This window comes from Octopus sinensis, linkage group LG20 (assembly GCF_006345805.1).
Source record: "Octopus sinensis linkage group LG20, ASM634580v1, whole genome shotgun sequence".
NCBI lineage: Eukaryota > Metazoa > Mollusca > Cephalopoda > Octopoda > Octopodidae > Octopus > Octopus sinensis.
Genome location: NC_043016.1, coordinates 7,223,284 through 7,242,004, shown reverse-complemented (window position 1 = coordinate 7,242,004; position 18,721 = coordinate 7,223,284). Strand labels below are relative to the sequence as shown.

At 38.4% G+C, this 18,721-nt stretch overlaps 1 protein-coding gene across 1 annotated transcript in view; it reads right to left on the bottom strand.

Annotated features, from left to right (window-relative positions):
• LOC115222665 (putative polypeptide N-acetylgalactosaminyltransferase 10) overlaps positions 1 to 18,721 on the bottom strand; it is a 40,313-nt gene that overhangs the window by 7,128 nt on the left and 14,464 nt on the right. The window contains exons 3-6 of the mRNA XM_029792984.2: positions 18,001 to 18,111; positions 16,041 to 16,262; positions 13,975 to 14,082; positions 7,321 to 7,464 (exon numbers count right to left, since the gene is read on the bottom strand). Of these exons, the coding sequence (XP_029648844.2) occupies positions 7,321 to 7,464; positions 13,975 to 14,082; positions 16,041 to 16,262; positions 18,001 to 18,111 (585 nt within the window). The remainder of the gene's footprint in view (positions 1 to 7,320; positions 7,465 to 13,974; positions 14,083 to 16,040; positions 16,263 to 18,000; positions 18,112 to 18,721) is intronic.

The window sequence follows — 18,721 nt, the reverse complement described above, 5'->3', positions numbered from 1 at the left end:
TTTTTACCCTTAACTTAGAAATGCAGAAAGACATAGCACTAAACATAAAAATAAAAAAAGCCATTTGGGGCTAGAAATAAAGCGGTAAAACATGAAATTCTTCAAGCAGGCATGTTTTTTATGTGAAATCTGTGATGAGCCCAAATGACACTGATGACCTGGAATCACCTCGGAGATATATACATATATACCATGCAGGTGGCACGTAAAAAGCACCATCCGATTGTGGCCGTTGCCAGCCTCGCCTGGTACCTGTGCAGGTGACACGTGAAAAGCACCCACGGAGTGGTTGGCGTTAGGAATGGCATCCAGTCATAGAAACATTGCCAGATCAGACTGGAGCCTGGTGCAGCCTTCTGGCTTCCCAGACCCCAGTTGCACCGTCCAACTTATGCCAGCATGGAAAGCAGATGCTAAACGATGATGATGATGATATATATATACACACACACACACACACACATATACACTCAACAAGCATCTTTCAGTTTCCATCGACTAAATTTATTCAAAAGGCTTTGGCTGGCTCAAGGCTCAAGTAGAAGATACTTGTCCATGTGGTTGGGAAGCAAACTCGTTACCACCCACAGCTACACCTGTACCTATATATATCCCCAGCACACCTTCCCTCCACCTGTTTTCACCATTCACTGCATCCCCTCCTCTTTATTGCCCACCCTCCTCTTGCACTCTCATGACTTCACCTTCCCACTCATCCAATCCAATGCCCTGCCACGCCTAACTTCTATTCACATCTCTGTAACTTGAGGGTAGTCTATGACATCTTCACTATCTTATATCTTTCTCTCTCTCTTCTTCCAGATGGAGTAGCCATGTATCTACTCTACTGCAAGACACCTGCTTCTTTATTCTCTAATCTCTCATCACTTGGCACAAAGCCATCACCCTTAAAACCTTTTCAGTTGAATTGCCTGCTGGTGCCATGTAAAAAAGCACCCAGTACACCCTGTAAAGTGGTTAGCATTAGAAAGGGAACCCAACCAAAGACACTATGACAAAGCAGACATTAGAGCCTGGCACAATTCCCTGGATCGCCAACTCCTGTCAAATTGTGAAACCCATGCGGGAACGGAAAGCAGCTGAAAAATGATGACAATGATATATTTCTATAAAGAGAGGGTGGGAAAGAGAGAGGTGTACACATACACATACGCACACACATGGGCAAGCATGGCTGTATGGATAAGAGGTTTGGCATCGAGCAAGCAGAAACGTTAGCACACTGGGCAAAATGCTTAGTGGTATTTCATCTGCCGCTACGTTCTGAGTTCAAATTCCACCGAGGTCGACTTTGCCCTTCATCCTTTCGGGGTTGATTAAATAAGTACCAGTTACACACTGGGGTCGATATAATCGACTTAATCCGTTTGTCTGTCCTTGTTTGTCCTCTCTGTGTTTGGCCCCTTGTGGGTAGTAAAGAAATAGGTATGGATAAGATGTTTGCTTTTCAACTGTATGATTAGAATTCAGTCCCACTGAACAGCATACAATAGTCTTGGGCCAACCGGAACCTTGTGAGTGGATTTGGTGAATGGAAACTGAAAGAAGCCTGTTGTGTGTATGTGTGTGTATATGTGTGTGTGTGTCTACGTGTATGAATTGACTACAAATGTGATTATTGACTGCAAATAGCCACCTCCATGATACAAGAAATTTCATTCATTCCTAATCTTCTTGAAAAACTTGTGCAGCCATGGAAAATATGTTGCTTGGAAACTGGCAGGGGTTTGGCAGCAAGAAGAACATTTGGCTATAGAAATATTTGCCGCATTTGGCAAGCACGGAAAGGTGGACACTAAACAATAACAATGATGCATGTGTGTGTGTGTGTGTGTGTGTGTGTGTGTGAGTGTGTGTGTGTTAATGTCGGCTTTTATGTTCAGTTTTCTTTCATCATTGAATGTTTTCTTTCAATAAAGATAGTGAAAAATCAAAAGACTGAATATTGATAGAAACTCACTTTTATAATCACTCTTTTGCTGTAGTGAAAGAGTGACAACAAAGGGAGATAAATAAGAGTGTGTATGTGTGAGTGTGTGTGTGTGTGTGTGTGTTGGGGTGGGGTGAGACCCAGTCATGAGAATGGAAGTTACAAAAAAAAAGAGTTATAGCTCAATTGATTAGAAAGAGAATTAACCTAGATGAGAATGTATTTCCTGGCTTTCTGCCAGGAAAATGTACTGCTAATCTATTTTACCATTTCTCCTATAGTTGCCTACAGGAGAAATATTTGACACTGTACCGTATCGATCACTGACATGTAGAAGGCTTTCAACATCGTCCTTGGCTCTGTGATGGCTAAAATAACTGGGGTAGATAACCAGACAAGCCATATACAAAAGTCTAGTTGACAAGATGAGATATCAATAATGGGCACAGTAATGAATTTGATGCTCGGGTAGTGGTCCACCAGAACTCCAGTTCTGAGACCCTTTTCTATTTATTATATATTTCTTTACTACCCACAAGGGGCTAAACACGAGGGTACAAACAAGGAGAGACAAACGGATCAAGTCGATTACATCGATGCCAGTGCATAACTGGTACTTAATTTACTGACCCCGAAAGGATGAAAGGCAAAGTCGACCTCGGCGGAATTTGAACTCAGAACGTAACGGCAGACGAAATACCTATTTCTTTACTACCCACAAGGGGCTAAACACAGAGGGTACAAACAAGGACAGACAAACAGATTAAGTCGATTACATTGACCCCAGTGCGTAACTGGTACTTAATTTATCGACCCCGAAATGATGAAAGGCAAAGTCGACCTTGGCAGAATTTGAACTCGGAATGTAATGACAGACGAAATACGGCTATGCATTTCGCCCGGCGTGCTAACGTTTCTGCCAGCTCGCCGCCTTTTTTCTATTTATTATAGTGCTCCAGGTAATAAGAAAGGTGTCCTAAAATCTGGCATCCATGGAAACACCTACATACTAATGATCTAGTTCTTAAATTTGTATCTATAAAGTTAGATTAGAGAAAAAATTCCAAACTTCAAAGCAATATACACATTCTAGAGACCTTAACTGTTTAGCACTGAGATTATTGTCAAGTCTGGTCGATGCACAACAGATGCAGTGGAACCACAAGCTAGTTCATAGAAAAAGCAAAGTTTGTGTGTGGACGATCTGCAGGGGCAAAAAAAGAAAGAAAAAAAAAGTGCATATGAGAAACAGATTCTATCAAATGCCTTAAAGGGTCTTAGAAATAGTTGAGGTGAATATTCCAAAAATATAGCATCCAGAATAAGAATGGGATGAAAGATATTAAGGAACTATTACCTGAGTTGGTAACAAAACGTTTTTATCTAAAATTGAAAGTAAGATTGAAAATGCTTGTATATGAACCATGATACAGCATGGCAGTGAGATTTGATCCCTGAATCACTAAGGATTAATGACTAGAAAATAATGAAGTGAGAATGCCCCATTCATCCTAACGAGACGTCTGCGTTGTCTGGGTCATGCCCTCCGTCGTCAAGCAGGAGAATTCATCTACGAAGCAATTGCCCCAACTCCCCTTCAGGGTTGGCGAAAGCAATGCGGTGGACAACGAAAAACCTGGCTGATGACAGTCAAGGCTGATCTGGAACCCAACCTAGGCTCCCATATCTACGGCGTTCGCCGCTGGAATAAGGAGTGGTTGGAGAACACGCGGTCATTAGCCTCAAATCGCCAGGACTGGTCGGTGTTTGTGAGAGATGCAGCATTGAGGGTGAATGAAGCCAGCTCAACCCACCCAGGGTGAATGCTGTCTCAAACAAACGAAAATAAAAATGCCCCATTTGATGCATAGATGATGGAATACCCTTGAACTGAGAAAAAAACTGGATATAAGAGAATTACCATAAAAACCTATGTAATTTACGCACATTTTTCATGAAAGCAAAAATCAAACTTTAGTGGGTGTGTAAATAACATAAGTAGATCGTTTTCCAGAATTTTTTTGTTGAAAACTGATATACAAATACTCTTTTACTTGTTTCTGTCATTTGACTGCGGCCATGCTGGAGCACTGCCTTTAGTCGAGCAAATCGACCCCAGGACTTATTCTTTGTAAGCCTAGTACTTATTCTTTTGGTCTCTTTTGCTGAATCACTAAGTTACAGGGATGTAAACACACCAGCATCAGTTGTCAAGCGATGTTGGGGTGGGGTGACAAATACAGCCACACAAACAAATACACACACACATACATATATATATATATATATATATATATATATATATACACACACACACATATATATGACAAGCTTCTTTCAGTTTCCATCTACCAAGTCCAGTCACAAGGCTTTAGTCAGCCCTAGGCTATAGTAGAAATCACTTGCCCAAGGTGTCACATAGTGGGACTGAACCTGGAACCATGTGGTTCATAAGCAAGCTACTTACCACACAGCCACTCCTATGCCTATAGTAGTAAATATTCGTACTGGAAGTTGACTCATTTAATGTCGGAATAGGTTTTTTACAGAACAAATATAATGAAGTTGACTTTTATTTATTCTGGACGGCATAATGCTTACTTTTTCTGTATAAATTTACTAAAACCATGAAATGGTTAACTACTTTTTGAAGTTTGACGTTCATCCAGGTAATCACGGTCCAAGCCAATATTTTCCTGCATCTAACGTCGACGACAACATCATAATTCATCCTTGTACATGTAAACTCACTAAGTGAATATGACTTAGCATTCCTATAGAAACCTTCATTTACCTTATACAATGTTTAATGTCGTTTCACATTCATGTTGAATTATGCAGAAATTTTTATGTTCTCTTCAAAGAACACTTGTAATGTATGTATTACTAGTTCTTTTGGTATAGTAGATTTTTGCTATATTTATTTATGTCTCCTCACAGACGTGTATATTCTAACAAGCCGCTTCTTAAATTTTGCACCTCCCTTGTTCAATAAACACTGAGTTAAACTTGCAAAGCTGTTTATTTTCTCCTTTCGATTTTTAATATTTATTTTAGCAGTTTACCAAACTATTAGTTTGGTCTCCTGGCTAAAACGGTAATGACAAATTTTCGAGTTTGCTTGACATTTTATAAGTGTGAAAGGGATTAAAATTTTGATTATCAGTATCAAAGGTTCCAACAAGAATAGGCAGAAAATCAGAGCTTGAGACAAGAAGGCGCTTTCAACTAATCAGATTTCTATTTACATAATCAATTTGATTGGTCACCTTTCTCTGTCAGTTGATCAAAGTGTCATCCAAGCTGATGATTATTGGTAATTAAACTTATTTTGCAACACTTGTGCATATTTATCAGCTTTGCTTTTGTTGATAAGAATTATCAACAATTTTTCTTGTGATCGTGATTTGAGAAGACATACAAAAGTATGCTAAAGATCAGACATAATCTCTTGTGAGCAAGAAGTGTAAAATAAAGTTTATTATAAACAACACAAACATTTTGTAATTTAATAGCTTTCAATATGGTACATGTTAAACAGAAATTATTTTTATTTGATGAAAATTTAATAAAATTGAATCATAAGTAAGTGAAATTATGCTAAATGCAACTAAATTGAAAACATTTATCCCCTGGCCATATCGGCAATTTTGAAAACTTTTGGATGTGAATTTTACACGAGTAGAAGCTTTTTTTAACAATTTTTATCCTGGAAATCACCTGTGTAAATTACACAGGTGCACAAATTACATGGGTTTTTACAGTAGTTGTAGTGTGCAAGAAAGGAGACTGTGATGGTATGGGTATAAGATGCATCAGGAAGATGATACATATAACATCATAGAGAACATGACCATGTTACAAAAAGTGATTATGTTGAAACACATGCAAATATCTGAGACTACATTACTCTACAGTTATGAATGAAACAACTGTGTCCATGATACAACATGATCTGTTATTGACCAGTCAGCAGACCGTACTTAAATCCTTAAAAATGTTTTAGCCCGAAGGCCGCGGCCATGCTGGGGCACTACTGCTGTTCTGATATGAAACTCTGAAATCACCACCAAACAAGGAGACACCTACTTTCTAGGAATAACAACCTGGCTGTCATAAAAAATGTTCATACTGGATAATGTAGTCTGGAGCATATTCCCTTCTGAAAAACAGCTGTGGCTTCCAGGTTCACTCTCACTGTATGGCACCTTAACCGTTTTGTTACAGAATTTATTTTGAGATGCTCTGTGTTTCTTTCAATTACTTTAAATATAACAAAGAATTTAGTAAAATAACTTAGTTATCATTCAGCTTAGTGTTAGGAACAAAAATTGTGACTAAGGTTTGGTGGAAGGTTTTAATTCACAACTTTTGAAAACAAGACATTTGTACTACAAAGCCAGAGCTGGTTTCAGCCAAGTTGGTAACAAAAGGGTTAAATAAGTGACTTCTACTATAGCCTTGGGCCAACCAAAGACTTGTGAGTGGATTTGGTAGACAGAAACTGAAAGAAATTTGTTGTGCATATGTGTATGTGTGTGTATGGGTGTGTGTCTTACCACTGCTTGACAACTAGTGGTGGTGTGTTTCCTTCCCTGTAACTTAGCAGTTTGGCAAAACAGACTGATAGAATAAAGCACTAGTCTTCAAAAAAATAATTAGTCCCAGGGTTGATTTGTTCAACTAAAACCATTCAAGGTGATGCCCCAGCATGGCCAAAATAAACAATAAAAGATAAAAAAAGTGGTCAGAGCTGGAATGCCTTTGACCAATAAGATTTCTAAGTCAAATCTAATATGGCAATAAATGACTCCAGATTTATCAAATCAGTCGCCAACAACTCAAAGGGTCTCACTGCAATAAAATCTGACGAAGACAGGATGATTGGAAAAGTAGTAGCAATGGTGGTGGTGGTGGTGGTGCTTGTTATTGTTGTTGCAGGAGTGGCTGTGTGGTAAGTAGCTTGCTTACCAACCACATGGTTCCGGGTTTAGTCCCACTGCATTACACTTTGGGCAAGTGTCTTCTACTATAGCCTCGGGCCGACCAAAACCTTGTAAGTGGATTTGGTAGACAGAAACTGAAAGAAGCCCATCGTATATATGTATATATATGTGTGTGTGTGTGTGTGTGTGTGTATGTGTGTCTGTGTTTGTTCCCCCAACATCGCTTGACAACCGATGCTGGTGTGTTTACGTCCCCGCAACTTAGCGGTTCAGCAAAAAAGAGACCGATAAAATAAGTACTTGGCTTACAAAGAATAAGTCCTGGGGTTGATTTGATCAACTAAAGGCGGTGCTCCAGCATGACCACAGTCACATGACTGAAACAAGTAAAAGAGAGAGTAAAGAGTAAAAGGAAGAACTTACAATATTATATTTCCATCGTTGATTGCCTTGCATTCCGTGACATGTATAGAGAATAACGGGAGCTTTCATTATTGTCTGGGATACATCAAAGCAGACGCTGCGCTTCCAAGGACGAATATCTTTGTGCCACGTCATTTCAAATTTCTAAAACACATAGAAATAAAAAATAACAATGCTAGTATAAACATTAAGATATATACATATTCATATATATAAATCTTTAGGTAAATATATTCAATATGAATATTACATACTGAATTTATATTGAGTGCTCCATTGTATAAAAATATCAATACTATTAGAGTATTTATATATTTAATTGTGAAACAACCGTAAGATGCTTAAATAATTAATTCAAAATTTTTAAACTATCAAATTTATTTTATATGTTATATTTATATATTTATATTCATTTATCTATATATATTTTAATACAATAATTTCTTTCACACGGGTATATCTTTATGACAAGTTTGGATATTAATTTCCTTCTATTAATAATAAAAATATATTACTAAAAAAATATGTATATTTATATATATGTAAATGTACACTCACATACACATGCTCTTTACCTTTGAGATTGCAGCCATGTTGAGGCACCCACTTAAAGAATTTTAGTCAGGTCTCTTTTGCAGAGCCATTAAGTTATGGGAACATAAACACCCCAACACTGGTGCAAACACAAACACAAACACAAACACACATATATGACAGGTTTCTTTCAGTTTTAATAATAATAATAATGAAATTATTGTATACAGTGCTCAGGTGCACCACAACTTGTCAAAAGGTGCGTATAAAGTATACAAAGTAATGTAAAAATGTCTGGAAAGTGAACAGTGTATGAGTCAGATACATGCTTGCATGTGTATGGAGGGGAGAAAATCAGGTGTAGTGTTGGCAAATCTCAGGAAGCATGGAAGTTTTGAAGGATGCAGTGCTACGACAACTAACAACTGATGCTGGCAGTTTGTTCCATGCTTCAGCGTGTGTATGGAGGGGAGGAAATCAGGTGTAGTGTTGGCGAATCTCAGGAAGCATGGAAGTTTTAAAGGATGCAGTGCTCTGACAACTAACAACTGATGCCGGCAGTCTGTTCCATGCTCCAGCAACTCTCAGGTGAAAAAATGTTTCTGAAAGTCATGGGAGCTGTGCTGTTTTCTGACTTTGTAAACATGCCCACGGGTGTTAGACAGGTGGAGTTTGAAAAGATGCTCAGAGTTATTGTTTATAAGATGGTTAATAATTTTATGGGTGTCTGCCAAGTCAGCTGCCAGACGTCGGAGTTTCATCAACCAAATCTACTCATAATGTTTGAGCATATGTGTTCTACTATAGGTCAAGGTTATAGGAGAATACACATGCTCAACATGTCATACAGTGGGACTGAACCCGGAACCACGTGGCTGGCAAGTAAACTACATACCACACAGCCATGCCTGTGTCTATATATATTATGATTTTACTTAGGCATAGTGATGCTAATAATTAGTACTTAGAACTGAATGTGTGTGTGTGTGTGTGTGTATTTAAATTTATATATATAAGGATAAGATCATTAATTTAAAATAAAACAATGATTTTATCAAGTGGCCAGCATGGAAAAAATAACCATCAAAGGTAATAATTATTAAAATTATAAATTAGGGTATCTACGAGATACCACCATGCTGAAAATAGCAGCCATGATCTCACTCTAAAACCACCTTAATTTTCCATATATCAACATGGAGAGAAAACAAAGGGAAAAGATGAAACTAGTAAAAATTACTGAATAATTCTCTCCGTGTTGATATATGGACAATTAGGGTGGTTTTAGAGTCAGATCATGGCTGCTATTTTCAGCATGGTGGTATCTCGTAGATACCCTAATTGATAATTTTAATATATATATATATCACGTGATCACGTGACCGACCAGGCCATCAGATGTTGTTACACATTGCTGGTCACAATGCGCTTCGCATTGTTTTAGCCTTCGAATGACGCCATCCCGCTGGCTAAGCGAGCAGGCCAACAGAAGAAAGAGTGACCACAGTCAAATGACTGAAACAAGTAAAAAAGAATAAGAAAAAAGAATAAAAAGAACATATATATATTTTTATCTTCTTTTACTTGTTTCTGTTTTTTACTGTGGCCATGCTGGAGCACTATATATTTTTATATATATATATACGACAGGCTTCTTTCAGTTTCCATCTCCCAAGTCTTCTTACAAGGCTTCGGTCGACCCAAGGCAATAGTAGAAGACACTTATCCAAGGGGCCGTGCAGTAGGACAGAACCTGGACCCATGTGGTTGGGAAGCAAGCTTCTTAGGCACACAGCCACTTCTGTTACTATATATATATACACATATATGTATATACATACAAACACACATACACAAAAAATAAAATGAGCATATACATACATGTGCACACACACACACACACACACACACATACATAATTACAAGTGCTGACATTTACACACAACAGAGTACAGGCAGAATAATGTACACATACACATACATATGCAAGAATATAAATATGCATGTAAACATTAATATAGACAAGCATGTATGTGAATACATTAGCATTGTAATTCTTCTATACAGAAAGCCATGAACACCCCCCACTTCACCCTATCCACAAACAACCTCACCCCGCTGCCACCACCACCGCCACCACCACCATGCACACCAATTCCTATTGAATCATCAAAAGTATCAATTTGGCATAAATCTCTTACAAAGCACTTCCTACTCACCCACCCACTGACCCTTCCCTCAAATTTCAAATCCTTCACATATTTCTGGGGGGTGGGGGGTGGGGGAGGAAGGAAGTGGGGGTGACAGTTTGTGTTGGAATTTGGGGGTCATAGCCGGGTGGGGTGGGGGGTGGGGAGTAGTTGGGTTTGGTGTAGAAGCAAAGAGTCTGGGGATTAGATTATTTTGTTTATTGGTGCCAACGAGGAAGAAATTTCGGTCCTTAAGGGTTTATTCACAGATTAACATTTATGTATTTAGATATAACTATACTGCTGCCGCTACCACCACAACTCTTACAGTCCCTCTACCACTACTACTACTACTACTACATACTACCACCACACCACTATTGCAGCCACCACCTATAATACAATGGCATAAACAATGTGGCTACGACTATACTACCACCACAACCATCATTAACCACCCTCTCAGCTACAACAAAGACAACTACAACTGCCTAACCACAACAACGACAAACACCACCCTATTCATTACAACCACTTCCACCACCACCATTACTACTACCTATTTCTTTACTACCAACAAGGGGCTAAACAAAGAGGGGACAAACGGATAAGTCAATTATATCGACTTCAGTACTCAACTGGTACTTAATTTATCGACCCCGAAAGGATGAAAGGCAAAGTCGACCTCGGTGGAATTTGAACTCAGAACATAACGGCAGACGAAATACGGTTACGCATTTTGCCCAGCCTGCTAACGTTTCTGCCAGCTCGCTGCCACTACTACTACTACCATTGTCACTACAACCATCACCACAACCACTGCTACTACTACCACAGCTACTACAACTACTATTATCATAGTTAGTACTATTACCACTGCTGCTGCTGCTGCTACTGCTACTACTACTACTACTGCTACTACTACTACTCTTGTAATTAACTTTGTATGCAGTCCATGTAATGTGACTGGTGATAGAAAAGGAGGGGGCATTAATCTGTAAATCCCTTGTCAAAAAAAAACAAAAAAAAAATGAAAGGAACAAACAGAAGTGGGAACTCTGTAAAGGTGGAGTACAGGCAACCCATGAAGAAGACAATGCCTAATAAAAATTGATACAGGACAGAGAAGACTGTCTGGTTCAGCTGCCGACAACCTGTCTTATGTCCATGGTTTGATAAAATGGCCTTGGTCCTTGCTCTAAAGGGGCTGCTGACAGGAGGGGCCATCTAGTCAGGAAAACAAGGTCCTCACCATCACCAGATAAAATAAGCAGTGAACATGTCATATATAACATTGGTGATTGTATACTGCATAGGCCCTTGGGCATATTTTGATGTTGTTGAAGGGGCAATTAGTTAGTGTGCACCCCATAGTGTTACCTGTGGTATCATTCCTTGACAGAAATTTCCTGAGGGATAGACCAGTGTGCACCATCTGTATGTTAAGTCCCTCCCTATGGATCACAAGGGCAATTGAAGGAAGCACATTTCAGACTTGGGTTTAAGGGCTTTGATACTTTGTAAATATTATTGTTTGACCACAGATGATAGATAGCCATTGTGTGCTAAGTTCTCACAAAGGATATGATGAAAGACCGAGACCTCTGGAGATATGCTGTGACTTCGAAGACCTAACAAATGAAGTGAGTCCATGGTTTGCAGGATGGCCTGCTGTGCTAACCTTGGATCGTAGAGTGACCCGCTGTTCTTGAGAAGACCTAATGAATCAAGTATGTCAACACCAACATCAAAATAAAAATCAAATGGAAATTGTAGTTAAGATACCTGTGCCGGTGACACGTTAAAAGCACCATCCGAACGCGGCAGATGCCAGCACCGCATGACTGGCGTCTATGTCGGTGACATATAAAAGCACCAACTGATCATGGCCATTCGCCAGCCTCGTCTGGCACCTGTGTCGGTGGCATGTAAAAAGCACCCACTATACTCACAGAGTGGTTGGCGTTAGGAAGGGCATCCAGCTGTAGAAACACTGCCAGATCAGACTGGAGCCTGGTGCAGCCTCCTGGTTTCCCAGACCCTGGTCGAACTGTCCAACTCATGCTAGCATGGAAAACGGATGTTAAACGATGATGATGATGATGATGAGATTTCATTTCACCTGCATGCAGCTTTGCTCTGGTGAGCAGGGCCGACTCATAGTGTATGAACAGGTCCCTACTGATTGCTTTCCTGTAAAAATTAGTATACTAACACATACAGCACAGACACTGTTAAAGCACTACAAATTTCTGGATGTTTTCTAAAACCTTTGAAATGACATGGGACAGGTGGAATATTTAAACCAAACTGAAGACATTATTGAATTTCTATCAACATTAAAATATTCTTCTCTTTCACGCCTCCACACATTATATACCATTCCATGTTCCGTGTACTGATACAAATACAAATTAAAACCTCTATATATAAGTAAATATTTAAGTGTTGGGTATGTTCCTAGCAGAAAGCAGACGAAGCAAGTTCCCTGCTTGAGGCTACTTGACATCATCCATGGTATTTACACAATTGTCACTAGATCAACCACAAGAATTCTGCAGTGTATGCTGTGTATATAACAAACGATAGAGGTGGTAAATGGAATATATGAGAGACTTTACAAAGTTTCTCATATATTCCATTTTCCCTCTCTATCATTTGTTTATATATATATATATATATATATATATATATATATATATATATATATATATTTAAAATAAGCAACAAGGATATCCAAGATAGTGTAGTACAATTGTTTCATGCTACTTCATTTTATTAAACACTGTAAGTATTACATCAATTTTAAAATATTCAACCAAATATAGAATTTTTTAATTAAATGGACAATGCACATTTTTATACTTATTTCATTTACTGATGTAATACTTACAGTGTTTAATAAAATGAAGTAGCATGAAACGATTGTGCTACACTACCTTGGATATCCTTGTTGCTTATTATGATTATAATCACCCCATTTGATTTATATGGATAATACCATACAAAATTCTGGTGCCATTAACGTAAGTACCATATTCATCTGATTCTAAATTTTGCTGAACTTATATATATATATATAAGGACCTGTGGGGGGTAGAAGGATGGTGTATTTACAATGCAGCACTTACCCTGAGCTTTAGGCTATCTACTCTGTTGTTGGATCACATGTATCACCTTAATGTTTAAAACTGCGAATATTAGATATATTTTTAACTTTGAACTTTTGCGTGAACTGGTGTTGAAAGTGGAGTTGGTACGAAAACAATTGTAACTGAACAATTGTATAGATGTGTTAAAGTCATTCTTGGTCTCCTTATTTGGATTTTATAAAGGTGTGTGTGTTGGTGTGTGCATGAATGCACACATGTGTATTTCTATATATTCATGCATGTATGAATGTCAATGTCTTCTCAAATATGCAAACGCAAGCACAACTTCCCAACCAAAAGGTTTGGGGTTCAGTTCCAGTGCTTGGCAATTTGGGCAAGTGTTTTTGTATGTGCATATGTGTATATGAGAGAGCTCAAGTATGTAAGAGAAAGAGTGAGGTAGTGTGCATGTGTGTGTGAGAGAGAGAGAGAGAAAAAGAAGGAGATAATGTATGTGTTTGTATATAAAGGGAATTGGCAATTTAAAATCATATTGCCAGTTCCATAGAACCTATAAACTATTTTTTTTACTACCCACAAGGGGCTAAATGCAGAGAGGACAAACGAACGGATTAAGTCGATTATATTGACCCCAGTGCATAACTGGTACTTATTTAATCGACCCCGAAAGGATGAAAGGCAAAGTTGACCTTGGCAGAATTTGAACTCAGAATGTAATGGCAGACGAAATACCGCAAAGCATTTCGCCTGGCATGCTACCGTTTCTGCCAGCTCGCCGCCTTTGGACCTATAAACTATCAATGGACATTCAAACCTACCTGTTCTCCCTGTCCTTGACCATCTTTAATGCAAGACTCCAACTGGAACCGTTCGTTAGGTCCTCGGAACCGAGTATCAAGACATAAATTGCTAGCTTTGTTGCGAATCTGTGAATATAAAAATATTTTTAAAATTATATAAAATATAAAATTATATTTTTGAATTAGAGCATCACTTTCCACACACACATACACACACTCACACACAAACACACACACACACGTAAATGTATTTAGATGGTCACAGTTGGAATACCTCTGCTTATTCCCAGGAAAACTCTCACTGAACAACAGACTCCAAGAAATATTTTTGTATTCTAAAATTAAGGGAAGTTAAATCTGAGTGAATCATCGTGATAGCACTGACATCTCGCTGCTACCTTGACAACCAGGATTATTCTTTCTTTAAGCATAAATTTGAAAGCCGAGTCATCAGACAGGAGTTCCAATGAGATGGAAGTGTTGCTGAAGAGGTCACAGGTGTGTGACAAAAGATTTCCTGATAATGGGCATAAGATAAAATAAGAACAATAATAAATAAGTAAAGAACATATATAATGTTTGTTCACTGTAGCCATGCTGGAGCACCACCTTTAGTCAAACAAATCGACCCCAGTACTTATTCTTTGTCACCCTAGTACTTATTCTATCGGTCTCTTTTGCCGACCGCTAAGTTACGGGGATGTAAAAAAAAAGCTTTTTTTAGCAAGAAAAAAAAAATGACCATTCTTAAATATAACAATATTTGAATTATCCACAACATTACTATGATTTTAAAATTCGAAGTAGAACAAACCAGAAGGAAATATAGTTATCACCAGCTAAATATACTCACAAGTCTTTCACTTGTAACTAATTTGACAAGTGCCACTGCACAAAACTCTTGGACCTGCTAAATATTTATATATATATAGGCATAGGAGTGACTGTGTGGTAAGTAGCTTACAAACAACATAGTTCCTGGTTCAGTCCCACTGTGTGGAACCTTGGGCAAGTGTCTTCTACTATAGCCTCGGGCTGACCAAAGCCTTGTGAGTTGATGTAGTAGACGGAAACTGAAAGAAGCCCGTTGTATATATGCACATATGTGTGTGTGTGTGTGTGTGTTTGTCCCCCCGACATTGCTTGACAACCGATGCTGCTGTGTTTACATCTCTGTAACTTAGTGGTTCGGCAAAAGAGACTGATGGAAAAAATACTAGAGTGACAAGGAATAAGTCCTGGGGGTCGATTTGTTTGACTAAAGGTGGTGCTCCAGCATGGCTGCAGTCAAATGACTGAAACAAGTAAGAGTGTAAAAGAGAGAATAAAGAGTATACACACACATACATATAGATAATCATTTTATTATAATGAATTTTGAACTTTCACCGGTAGTAGGCCTTTTCTGTTAATTGTCTCAGTTTGTATGCTTATAAATATCCCCTTTAACTAACACTAGCACTATGACCCGGCAACGCTGGGTCACAGTGCTAGTGCATGCATATACAGCTGCATGCATGCGCACATACACACAAGTACTGTCCAAATCTCCAATCACATACAGCTAGCTGGCATTCAATTGGCATGTCAAGTTTCAGGCATTTTGATTGGGTTTTGGATAGAAAATTCACAAAAAAAGTCACTTCTATTGATTTTTTAATGGCTTTGCGGGGAGACTGGGGAAATGTAAAGAGGTGCACGACCACCCTTGGACGGTTTTTGAATGACCACAGAAAGTGCAAGCCCTCTAACTGAAAAATTGTGGATTTGTATAAAGATACACACATACACACAGACAGACATTTTGCTGTTTATATATATAGAGATGCATAAGAGTGTGTGTGTGTGTGAGTGTATGTGTGTGTGTGTGTGTGTACATATATATTTTAACAAGTACTTCTTTCATTATCCTGATTAACTACACATTCATACACACAGTATGGAAAATTAGGAATGTGGATGGTCAAGTTCGAATGTTCCCAGGCAACAAAGATTAACTCACCAGCCTTAGCAATGGTTTCTCTTCCAGAGTGATCCATTAGAAGAAAAAAAATAAGGAGAATTAAACAACAAACAATACGCACCTCTCCATCAGCGACATTTGGTGGTTCTACAGGTGGATAAAACTTTGGTATATCAAATGCCACTTCTTTCATGAACCAGCTGAAAGGTTTGCAATTTAACCGTTTTCTTATATCCAGCTGTGCACTTATATCACCTGGGTTGATATCTCTGTAGTGCGGCCGCCGAAGATATATGTATTCTTTATATTCATCCATCCATACTTCTGCAACTCTGCGATAATTCTTCAAAAGAAAAAGCAAATAAATAAATAGACATAATAATAATAATAACAAAATGCAAGTGAAAGGATGTTGAAGATTAATTTATTTAATTTGTTTTAATTACAAGATTGTATCATTCTAAATAGTCTTGTAAACTTTTCTTTCTTTACACCTGTGTGGCTTCGTTAATAGAACCCACATGTTAACAAAGACCACATGTCAGCAGGTTATAGCGTTTAGTAGAGAGACCACATGTTGGTAATATCTGGAAGTCGAATGAGAACCAAATGTGGAGTTGAGTGAGTATTACAAACTAACACACACACACACGAACACTAATGTACACGTGTATGTGTGTGAGAGAACATATATATATATATACACATATATATATATAAAAACTGTACTGGGAGAAGAAGAAACAAAACAAAACGGAACGAATCATACACACAAGCATATATATATATATATATATATATATATATATATATATATACACACAACAAGAGAACAAGAGAGAATGCCAAAGAGAATGAGTGTGTGCACGCAAGAGAAAGAGAAAATGTATGTAAGAGGGACAGTGTGTGTGTGTGTGTGTGAGAAAGGAAAATGTGTGCATGTGAAAGAGAGAGAATGTGTGTCAGTGTTGAGTGAACTTAGTCATTCAATAGGCAACAACTCATTAAGTAGGCTCCAGGTTAAGTACTTAATGCACAGGAGAACAGATCAACACAGCAGAAAGCCCAGCAGAAACCATTTACACAAAGGAGGCTTCATGACTCATTAAAACAACAGAGATTCTATGATGGATCATAGACAAATCTCCATTAATGAGAGAGAGAGAGAGAGAGAGAGAGAACTTCTTAATTCACCATAAGATTGAGAAAAAAAGAGGGGACAATACGGGGGGGGGGGGCGCAGACAAAACAAACGTTGGGGTCAGGGTATCGAATGAGCCGAAACCACGTATGAATAAACAAACAATTAAAATATATGCAATTAAATGAGAATGAGTGATTAACAAAAAATGAAGTGGAGGACGCAGTTGACCCCACAAACCACAAACTCAAACTGAAGACTTTGCTTTCTCCTTTTTTATATTCTCGTTTAAACAGGTTCTTTCACTCGCAACATACTTGCTATAGACTTCCATCTTTTACGAAACACACTTTGCGACAAGCATTTCTTCTCCAGCCTTATTTTCCGTTTCATGTGGAAAACGAAAAAGTCGATTAGCTCGAGACTGGAGACGAACATGCCTGTTGCAATTCCTTTCACTCTCGTCTTCCGAGGGAGGGAGACACGCACACAAAGTAGGATTTGAACTAAAGTCACTGAAGCCAGCGACCCAGTATATTTGTAGACAAATGAATGAAACTAAAAAAAGAACAAAACAATTGAACTGTATTGTTTCTTTGTATAACCGAAACTATTTTCAACCTCTGTCATGTGAAATGTATTGATGTTTCCTGATATTTTAAATATACCGTATTATAGTGGAGAATGCAAATGTTTGTGTCTGTTTGTCTCCCACCATTGGTTGCCAATTGGTGTTGATGTGTTTATGTTCCCATAACTTAGCAGCGTGGCAAAAGCAACAGACAAAATAAGGACCCGGTTTTAAAAAATTCATTCGACTAAAATTTCTTCATAGCAGTGCCCCAGGAGTGCCATAGTCTAATGACTGAAACAAGTAAAAAAAAAAAAATTTTTTTTAAAAGTAAAAAAAATAATAATAAAAACAAAATGTTTGACATACTCGCCCAACAAAATCTCCAACCCCAGGATTTGGAAAAGGAGCAAATTTCCTGTAAACATGGCCAACTCTTGAACAAGGAGCATCAACCATTTCACCACCACATTGCCAAATCTAAAATAAAATCATAAAATAAATGAAAAGCAAAATCAAATTTTGGATTCTTTTATTAGAATATAGTTTTCTCCATTCCAGGTGAAATCAGACGGAAGACATTCAGAAACATTTAAAATGTCAGGTATATCTTTTAACAGATCAGGGAATTACGAGGGACAGGGCCCCTACTTTGTTAATGGGCCATGAATTAATGGGTTAGGGAATAACAAGATGACTGGCATCCGTGCTAGCGAGGTGCAAAGAGCACCATACGAGGGTGATCGTTGACAGAGCGGTTAACCAGCTTCCATGCCAGTGGCACATAAAGGGGCACCATTTGAGTGTGATCGTTACCAGCGTCACCTTACTGGCACTTGTGCCTGTGCTAGTAGGGTGCCAAGAGCACCATCCAAGTGTGATCGTTGCCAGAGCAGCCAACTGGCTTCCGTGCTGGTGGCTCATAAGAGGGCACCATTTGAGCGTGATCATTACCAACGTCACCTTACTGGCACCTTACTGGTGGCATGTGTAAAAAGATTCAAGCGAGGTCATTGCCAGTATCACATGACTGACCCCGTGCCGGTGGTACATTAAAAGCACCCACTACACTCTTGGAGTGGTTGGCATT